This window comes from Carassius auratus, chromosome 34, assembly GCF_003368295.1.
Source record: "Carassius auratus strain Wakin chromosome 34, ASM336829v1, whole genome shotgun sequence".
Classification (NCBI taxonomy): domain Eukaryota; kingdom Metazoa; phylum Chordata; class Actinopteri; order Cypriniformes; family Cyprinidae; genus Carassius; species Carassius auratus.
The window spans coordinates 22,238,872-22,249,437 of NC_039276.1; the positions used below are offsets into that span (position 1 = coordinate 22,238,872).

Below are 10,566 nucleotides of genomic sequence, written 5' to 3' on the forward strand. Positions count from 1 at the left end.
TATGTTTAGTCATTTTAGTGTGAAATAAACAGCTGCCCTCAAAAGTGGGCATTGTACAATAAGCCGAAGCTTTCTTGGAAAAATGACCAAATAAAAACAGAAAAGGGACATGTTAAGATGCTTTTTATAAAGAACAAAATCTAATTAGACTTCACAGAGTAGGAAAAAAACATGATTCTGGATCACTGTGACAGAACAACCCTTATCAAATCAGAAAACAAAATAGTGTTTCATTATCTGCCATTAACCCTGCTGGACCTTTTCAATCTAACTCCTGATCGGTACAAACTTGGCTACGAGGAGTATAACATCCCCAACACAAAAATTGGCAATGGTACTCAAAATTCGGTAGATAAAGAAACATAAAAATCATGATTAAAGGAATAAAAACTTATAAGCGGAGAATAATTGTCCAGTACAAAGTGGAAACAAAGCCACACTTGTACACGGACGGACAGCAAACGAGTGCATCCTCCCTGAAGACCTGCAGTGTGAGCTCCTTACTAAACATCCCTCTCTGTGAGTAAAGGTGCCAGACTCATGGCTACAGTAAGCAAATGAAGGAGAGGGAATTCAAAACCTACACATCGACCACGGTGAGCGTCACCCACATCATCACAGTTATGCAGTTGTGTAACGCTTCCCCATTGGCTGCTACTGAAGGCGGCCGCAGTATTTGGACACAGCACTGCTAAACTGACGCCAGACACTCAGAGCTGCTCGTTTGGTCCTGAAACAGATCTGCGTATTACTGCTGCAAACCATCAAACACAAATCAACAGTTTCTCTCTCTACTTTATCAAAGAGTGCGAATTCAATTTGGCAAACTACAAACCGATTCATTTCATACAAATGATTCTTGATGCCGAATACAGTCCAGTTCTTTAAAAAAGGTAAAGCCGAAGCAAGTTTTTTTTTTTTCTTTTTTCTTAGAAAAGCAGTTGTGGACAAATCCAAGTTACAATGTATATAAATATCCTTTTGCTCAAAAAAGACTTCATTCGCAACAAATTCATATTGAAAGATCTGATCAACTAACTCTGAGAGGTTTGAGAATCATGATACATAAAATGCTTTTAAATACATGATTGTTTCATATCTTCCCCATTTGTTGGGCCTGGGTTTACCTACAGAATAAAACATCAAATGAATGTTCATGAGGAGCATCGGAGACATGTAAAGACACTATTGGACACCCTTATGATTCCCAAGAGCACACTGGCAGGCTTCTCTCTGGAGTTCATGTTTTACATCTTCCTCCTCATGTGAAGAACGTACACCACCAATATCGCTTACCAACTAGAATTAAAATGAAACAACCGCTCACCAACAAATGGAAATTCTGCCATTACTTACTCCCCACTAGTTCAGAGCCGGTCTTCTGAGGCTTTGTGTGAGGAACAGATCAGTTCTGGGGCTGATGAGATGACTTTCACTGAATAAAAGCTTACATTTAGGGACTGTTTCTCACACAACGCAATATCAGATGATTTAGTATCCAGCATCTGAGTCACATTGACTATTCTGATGAGAATTTTTGACAGACGTGGAAGTGCTGCTGCATTGAAAGAAATCAATTTTCCCTCAAAGAGCCCACAGAAGTTTGGAATGCCGTAATGGAGGGGGAATAAATAATGTGAGGATTTTCACTTTTGGCTAAGTTGCTCCTTTAACATCAGCCACCCGTTTGTCCCCACCGCTGCATTCTTAACACAACAACACGATTATTCCCATTCCAACAAGAACACACTGAAACAGATGCTTGACACCCATGAAGAACTCCAGCTTTGTACACGCCAGCTTATAATACAATATAAGGCATTTCAGTGTTGTACGTGAAAACAAGAAATAATGCTTCCCTCATAAAAACATGAACAAAACCCCCAATAATTCTATATTTGTAAAATATATATATATATATATGTGTATATATGCATTCACGTAAAAGTACATATTTACGTAAAGGAGGGTAAATATGTAAAGGTATAAAAGCAAGGTATATGCGTTAGCGTGGAATCGATGTAGTCAAAATGAAGTCTCAAGATGTGGGGAAGAGGCAGAAGCTTGGCAGTCCAACAGACTGTTTCCCAGAGCAGAGGTTCGGCGTCACTCGGCCGCGTCCCCGGCGGACACGGAGACTAACTGCAGAGGAATCTCGGCTGCGCTCAGCTGGTCCTGTGGGCTAGACGTGTTGACGGTAGCGCTGACGGTGGCCAGGCCCTGCATGGTGCCGGGCTGGAGGTTGGTGAGGATGAGTGTGGTGCCCCCCGTCGTGATGATGCTGTCCGAGGACATGGCTCCGCCCACACTGGCCACCACAGCTCCGCCCCCTCCCTTCTTGTTCTGATGCGTCTTTATGTGCTTGGCCAGGTGATCGCTGCGCATGAATCTCTTCGAACACTCTGAACACACAAACTTCTTCTCTCCTGTTAATAAGGATAGAAAAAGAAAGAGAAAAAGAACAGATAAAAGCAGTTATAAAAACTAGTGAGATCACGTTCATGAAGCCAGCTCCAAAAGCTCGATTTAAGATACTCATTTTAAGAAACTTAAATCCCATGTTGCAGGTTAACCACCAATGTCGATTAATGGGTACATAAATATGTATATTATTATAAAAATGTCTCAAAAGTTTTTTTTACGTTTTTGGTATTCACTGGGGGTTTTTTTACGCAATTCGGTGATGACGTCACGTTGGGGAGAAGTGGAGGAAAGGTAGGCTCTAGTATGAACTATGGCAACTGACTGGGATGAGGAAGAGGTGGCAAGAGCCAACATGTATGATGGCCCGCAGCCGTATGATTTTGAACCTGCCAGACGTGAGGGGGCAAATGAGGAATTGCCAAGAACTGATGTCCGTCAAAGCCAATTGAATTCATGGTCCGAGGAGACTGGAGAGTTGGTGAAGTGTCCTGGTGAGTTGCTATCATTTAGCATCGCAGCAATGAGCACTGGAGCTAGTCTACGAGCAGCAGGGCACAATAACGACACACATATATACATACTACATATATACATTTACTGTATTTGGATAGCACCAAGTGAAAAATCAACGTTTTCTTTATATCTAGTGGCGGTGATCATGACGTTAGTTCAGATAAGTACCGGTAACTTTTGTCGTAGTGTCGTAGTACTGGTAAACTTACTACTGGTAAATCTATCTGTCTATCTATCTATATATCTAGTCTATCTATCTATCTATATCTATGTGATATCTGAATTCTCTCGTCTACTACTCGTCTCTCTAGTCACTCTCAATGCTCTCAAGGCGGCTTTGGTAAATTCTCTCCCCAAGGTGACAATGCAATATTTTGTGGGGTAAAGGAGAATCGTTGCAAACTGCTGTAAGACAGTGTCTACTTTTACTTATTATATTCTGTTTTGTGATACCGAACAACATAAAATACAATGGATAACAGTTGAAATGTTTATTACCAACAAGCAAATTGCACAAATTTGTTGAAAAATGAACCCTGCAACACGGCCTTTAAGACACACACACACACTATCCACCTTTTCCCTGACGTAAAAATGGGTGCCGCCATTTATAGATTACATGGGTAAAGCTTCCGGTCTCATTTGCGTCCATCTATTTTTAGCTGTACAAAACATTTAGTTTTGCTGCTTGATATTGACAACTGATGTGTCCTTTCATATTATTTTAATCTGTTATCATAATTAAGAACACACTGGTTTGTACTGCAAACGGTTTTACAGTTTACTCCACATTATTATTCTCCTCGTTATTTACCTATAGCGGCTAATGAAACGTAATTGTTAATACACATACTGACATCGCCCTATGTTGGAACATTCATTTTAGAAATTTTTTATAATAAGTCTGTTATTTCTTTCTTTTCTTGGAAAGAAAGTTGAAAGAAAATGAGAATACTTAAAAGCATCAATTAAAATGTAAACAGTAGTGCATTTTATATGTGCTTGCTACAAATTCTTTTTAGCTGCACTGTTACCTTAGCAACACATCAAACTGAGCATTCCAAATCAGTCACTAATGAGACTATATGGGTGATGATAGCTGCCTATGTAAGCAGTTCTGTAGGTTTGGAACCGAAGCAGTCACTGTGTGTGTGTGTGTGTGTGTGTGTGAGAGAGAGAGAGAGAGAGAGAGAGAGAGAGTGAGTACCGGTGTGTGTTCTCCTGTGTCGCTGTAATTCATCACTGCGTGTGAACCTCTTCCCACAAAACATCCAGGTGCACACAAAGGGTCTCTCTCCCGAGTGCCAGCGCAGGTGAGCTCTCAAGTGAGACGTCTTCCCATACACCTTCCCGCAGTCGGCTATATGGCACACGTGCTGTTTCTTCTTGCCCATGTTAGATCCCCTGCAACATATAATTAAAAATGTACAGTAAGAAAGTAAAAATATTACACATCCAGTGATGAAGACATATAGTCAAACACAGACCATGGGGGGTCCGTATTAAATATGAATATGAACACAGAAGTTGTACTGTGTCTCAAAACAAAGTGAGGAAGTGTGCTCTCACCTCCCGCCTCCCTCTTTGCAGTTGGGGCAGGTGCATGCGACCCTTCGCAGACGTTTGCCCTCCTGGTTCATTCCCTCCATCTCCTCCTCCACTAAACGAACACGAAGGTGAGAGAGGTCATTGGCATTCAGCGTAGAGCTACTGTCCAGAGGCCACTCCTCCGAATCAGGCTCCTCCTTAATCTGAATATCTATAGAGTATAGTGTGATCAGTGTTACACTAACAGCACTGCATCATTAGCGCTAAACACATCTTCCCTCTGCAATGATTCATCTTGTTCACTTTAGGTCTTGTTTATAGGGCCCTATGATTTCCATGATGGGGAAAACATGGATGGAATCAAGTCGTAAAAATGCATTTTACTGTATAATTTGGCAAAATTAAAAAAAAAAAAAAAATTACTTCATAGGGCCCTACATCTAACTAGTATTTTTTTTTGGAAAAGGTTAACTACATACATACAGAAGCAGCAGCTGCAGTACCTCCAGTGCTGTCGGTGTCCTCCGACTGCTGGAACTGAATGCCTGTCTGGCCCACAGCGTTCACCGTCACCGACTGCAGGTTAGGCATCTGTCCGGAGGTCAGGCTGACTGCTGTACCTCCCTGACCCAGAGACAGCGTCTGCACCGGGGCAAGAGTGATCTGCTGAGCTGGAGCCGTCTGCAGCTGAAGGTTCTGGAGGTTCTGAACTCCTTGGACCTGAACGGACAGATAGGGGCAGGAGAACACCGCGACAATTAAAATATAATTAAACTATTTTTGCTAACATTTTAAAACCACAGAAGGCTTGTGTTATTTTAAAGAGTTTGTTTGCACTTCTGTGTTAAGTCACATGTTTAAAGTTTGTTCACACTATAAATCATGTTTAAATAAAACAATTGATGATTCAAATCGGCTGAGCTGTGAGATGAATTGCAATTCAGTTTGTGGTGTGGGGTTTTATATGAATGTCACTCTGAGGGAAACTGACTGTCTTTAGCAAAATTTAGATGGTGTTTTCTTTTCATCTGGTCTCTGTATAATTCATAATAAAGCATAAGACCAGCTGGTTTATTCAGAGGAAACGATGTTTGACTGCTGTTCTGTAAGCACCACCTGCTGTCAGAGAGTGAATTTTGCATTTTCCTTCAGAGCTTCTGCTGTTTTAGTTTCAGATCATTCTGCTTTTGCTTCAAATGTAAAAATCTTACAAAAACTGATCATGCTGTATTATTGTTTGGATTGTGATTCAAATGCAGTGTTTGCCTCTCATTTTAAATTGAAAATTGAAATTACAGCCAAAGCTTTAGTTTGAAATATCAGAGACATTTCATTCATTTTCGAACCATTTATTTATTTGATTTGGGATTTGTTTTAAATTTTTAATTTAGTTTTGTTATTTGACATATTTCAATTTCACAAAGAAATATGCTGCATTTTTGTCTGAAAAATAATAAATGGACACCTTTTTACCTACCTTTTTTTTTTGTACTGACTTGATAACGAAGTACCGGGTCTTTTGACAATTTTATGATTATGATTCATATTATTATTAATCTATTACACACAAGCAATTTTAGTTTAACAGTTACTATAAATCATTTATATTAAATGATAAATAATGTTTACAGATGATGTAATATAAATAAGCTGTAGTATCAATAGCTTTCCTGACCTTTCATGTTTGAGTCTCTATCACTATATATTTTCAAATGTATAAACTAAGTTAACAAGTTTTACTTGTCACTGCACCGATAAAGCAAGATTATTTATTTTATTTGTCCTCCATGTTTCATATGACGTTTAACTTGTCATATTCTTCTATCTCTTAACCTTTAACCTTTAGTTTTGAATCTCGCTGGGTCTCTCGCAAGAAGTAAATCAAACTTGCTTTGTGTTGCAAGGCTCGTGATTGGCTGTTCGCCAGTGATGTCACACATTCATGTGCACGCGCTCCACAAACTCAGGATCAAAGCCTGAGTTGACAAAGAAAGTTGATGATCAGCATCATGGTATCAACAAAGCCGAATTGGAGAGGTTTGGTTTTGTCGACTTAAAACTATACTGTAACTCTGAATTTGTTTAGCTACCATCATTGTACAGGCCATAGGTCACTTGTTTGTTGTTGTTGTCATGGCCACATTAAAACGATGTTGCAGGAAGTGGTGTTTTAGTAGTGCAGCGTGTCTGTACCAACAGGGAAATAATTACAAATTCTGTAAAAAATTCTCAATTCAATTCTACACGGGCCGCAAGCTCTGTGATTGGTCTGCAAGAAACCCCCTCCATATGTGCTTGAGTTTGTGTGTGTTTATTGCACTTTATTGTATATAAGAAGGTGTTACATTTAAACAAAGCTAAGAACAACGGTCTTATCATTTATTATACTACATAGCATTATACAACAGTAGCTGTCCACGACAAACAATGTTCATCTGCAGGGTACAAGTGCTTGTGGGGATGGAAAGAATGTCATCTTCTCCTGTTACTTTGTTGTCTCCTTTTGTAGTTTTAAATAATGATTACTAATGGCGTAGATCCGATGCAGAAGTATAAATCATCCTTAAAACAGTAATTAAAATAAAATCTATCACAAATGATTCATAACTACGTACCTGGAAGGTCTGCCACTGTATCTGTCCTGACGGAGAGACGGTTTGGGCCTGGATGAGGAATGTTCCTGGGTTGATGAGCTGGATGTTTTGGAGAGAATGCTGGGCCTGAGCAGACACCTGACCCTCGCCGGTCTGCAAGGGCATCTGCTGTAACTGGATCACCTGCTGTCCTCCAGACACCTGACTGAGGTATCCCGAGCCGTCAGCCTGTGTCAACACGCCCGTGCCGTCTATCGTGCTGGTGTGCTGCTGCGAGGAGGATGCTGAAGATGTTGTAGGCACAAACATGTCCTGGGCTGCATTAGAGTTGAGCGTCTGTTGCTGTTCCCCTGCTTTCTCCGAGCCGTCAGAATTCTCCATGCTCTGATTGGTCATGATGAGCTGTCCGTCAGCCGTGACGCCGGTGGCGATTGGCTGAGCTCCCGAGAGCCCCAGAGAGTCCAGATCCAAGCTGTTTATTGGCACAAAGGTAATGTTCCCAGGCAAACCCAGAGGCACGTTAGTGACCACCTGACCCTGAGTGCTGAAGGTCGAGCTTCCCAGAGACACCTGCGGGATCTGGTGCACTTGGCCAGACTGGGTCATGAGGTTCTGACTGTTGCTGAGAAGGTCGGCGGATGCCGAGACGCTGATGGTATGGGTGCCGTCTGGGAGGATCTGGATCTGCCCTGCGGCGTCCTGCGCCATTGAGGCCCCATCGACGGCAGAGTAACCCAGCTGCCCTTCGGCTGTCTGCACCTGAGGGATGACTTGGTATTGGATATTAGGCACTGTGCTGCCGGACGCGTCGGTCCCTGACGTGAGTAAGATGGGCTGGTTCTGGAGACCCTGGAGGCTCTGGAGAGGAAGAACATACTGTCCATTGGACGTGACGATACCCGTGCCGGGGAGATGCAGGACACCCGAATCATCCTTCACTGCCTCCCACCTTTCAGACGACCCTGTTAACTGCACTGAGAGGTCTGCGTTCTAGGGAGGAAATATGTTCACAAAAGTTAAACACATTCAATGTGATGCCACAAAAGTGCATGTACATGGCAAGACTCAATAAAACCTTTTTTAAATGCATATATTATATGTTCCATGACCAGCCTCTGAATGACTGACTCGCTGAGAAGTTTGTAACCTAAAACTACACACTTAAAAATGGCACGTTCCTTTCTTTTTGAGTTTTTACATGCTGGTCTGTACCAACCTGTACCATTGGTTATTGTTAAAAATAAGTTGTACCCGGAACTAGACTATAATTTATTTACAATAAACTAAAAGGAAGCACAACCAGATCAGAGCTCCCACCCTTAAAGGTTTAGTTCACCCAGGTATGGAAATTATGTCATTATTGACCCATAAATAACCCTCATGTCGTTCCAAACCCGTAAGACCTCCGTTCATTTTCAGAACACAGTTTAAGATATTTTAGATTTAGTCCGAGGGCTTTCAGTCCCTCCATTGAAAACGTATGTATGGTATACGGTCCATGTCCAAACACTGCAGTGGCACTGCTGACGTGTTATCTTTGTTATTGGGCGCACCAGAAAACACGTCAGCCGCGTCGTACGTCAACAGTCACAGCAGTCGCACTCACAACCGACCCAGAAGAGAAGACAATGATGAATAAAGTCATAACTTTTGTTATTTTTGGACCAAAATGTATTTTCGATGCTTCAACAAATTCTAACTGACCCTTTGAAGTCACATGGACTACTTTGATGATGTTTTTCTTACCTGTCTGGACAAGGACAGTATACCGTACACACAGTTTCAATGGAGGGACTGAGAGCTCTCTGATTAAATGTAAAATATTTTAGACTGTGTCCCGAAGATAAACAGAGGTCTCACGGGTTTGGAACGACATGCGGGTGAGTCATTAATGACATAATTTAAATTTTTGGGTGAACTAACCCTTTAAGTCTGGGATGTAAACATTCACCAATTGTAGTACACACGTAATACAAAGCACACACGTCTGGGCTCACACTCGAACATCAGTAAGGTCTAATAAAGGTGAGATCGGTAGTTTCTGACTCACCCCTCCAGCAGCGGCAGCATTATCAGAGTTTGTCCGGTTCTCGGGTCCTAGGCCGGTGCATGTGGCGGCGAGCAGGGCGAGCGACGAGGGCTGTCCGTCCTGACGATGGGCGGGTTTAACACATGGAAGGGGGTGGCCACACAGGAAGTACCAGTGTTTAAACAGAACAAAGTGAAAACTTCACCAAATCACATGCATTAGAATAAGAGAGGAGCTGATTTGGTCTGGTTTACCTGCTCTGAACCGTCCTGAGCGCTGCTGCTGTCCGCCATCACTCCCGCCTTCACTGGCCCTTCAGGCGCTTCAACACACACAACAACACACAACAGCCGTTAGAGCCCGTACACTGCGCGCGCCTGCTGCACACGGGGCTTCATCGGGTGTAACAGAGGCGCTTCGTTGTTTTGTGGCTGGTCTGAGCTGTGTATTTGTTTCCTCCGCGGATCTTAAACTCTCTTCAGTTTCACCCGCCTGCTAACGTTAGCCTAGCTTAGCATAAACATAGCCAGCACAAAGATTCAAAGCGACCGTTCCCGCGCTCTCTGGATCCTACGTACCGGTCATTACGTGAGTTCTTTATAGAAGACTTATATCCGCGGTTAATAACACTCCGAGCATGGTTACTTTAATCGGTGCCTGCGCTCGCTTTGGTCCAGTTTTTTTTTTTTTCCTAATTTGATTGACGGCGGGTCTTCCACTTCGCCACTTGCGTCACGGACAGGAAGTCCCGCCCTTGCTCTATCCTCTGATTGGAGGTCAGCCTGGAGTACTCGCCTTGTGATTGGATAGACGTCCCGTCTGTCATCTCGACCGGGTTCCTTCCTATATTTAGTTGTCGCTGGAGCGCAAGTTTTGTTCATGAAGATGTAGTTTCCGTCTGAGTAGTGAACTACAGAGTTTGTTTTGTTACCCTGTTTGATGCGTTTACCCCTTTACCTTTTAAGTTTAGCAAGAAAGTATTTGTATTTGTTTCTTATAGTTTTACTATATTTTGGAAGAATACTAGCTCACTTGTTTCTATTCAGACAAGTAGGGAAACTGATGATACATATTTTTTCATGGTCTTGTAATCAGCAATTAAGAGGTTTGTGGTTTAATGTAAGAGGCCACTTGAGCTCAGTCAAGTGTTTCTCAAGGAACAGGAGTGATTAATAATATGCAGTTATTTCTGAAGATCAGCCTAAATGGAGAAGTCTTTTACAAAAGATGTGTCAGAGATGGAATGAGCCACACTGAAAATATTTTTAGTAGTTTATTCTTTTAATAATTTACTCTCCTAAAAATCTTCCCTGGATACAGAGAAAAACCAAGAAAAACAAAATTCACCTACTCTATAAGAAAACAACAACTAAATAAATAAATTAAATACTATTAAAAAAAAAGGCATTCACAACAGAACATATAGGCTCAATAAATCATAAAAGAATCGCTAGTCAA

General features: G+C 41.8%; 1 protein-coding gene across 4 annotated transcripts; it reads right to left on the bottom strand.

The window, feature by feature from the left end:
* On the bottom strand, positions 1–9,863 carry LOC113053538 (transcription factor Sp3-like). 4 transcript variants are annotated; one of them, XM_026218655.1, is made up of 8 exons: positions 9,687–9,863; positions 9,363–9,430; positions 9,130–9,228; positions 7,101–8,069; positions 4,965–5,205; positions 4,507–4,696; positions 4,145–4,341; positions 1–2,426 (listed from the first exon to the last, which is right to left on the bottom strand). In XM_026218655.1, exons 1-8 carry the CDS (start codon positions 9,691–9,693, stop codon positions 2,107–2,109), a joined length of 2,091 nt encoding a protein of 696 aa, XP_026074440.1. In that variant the 5' UTR covers positions 9,694–9,863; the 3' UTR covers positions 1–2,106. The 4 variants fall into 4 exon arrangements, with proteins under 4 accessions (XP_026074440.1, XP_026074443.1, XP_026074441.1 ...); XM_026218658.1 differs by having other exon boundaries at positions 4,507–4,597; positions 4,989–5,205; positions 9,687–9,862; XM_026218656.1 differs by having other exon boundaries at positions 4,989–5,205; positions 9,687–9,862.
* Between the last annotated feature and the right edge of the window lie 703 nt (positions 9,864–10,566).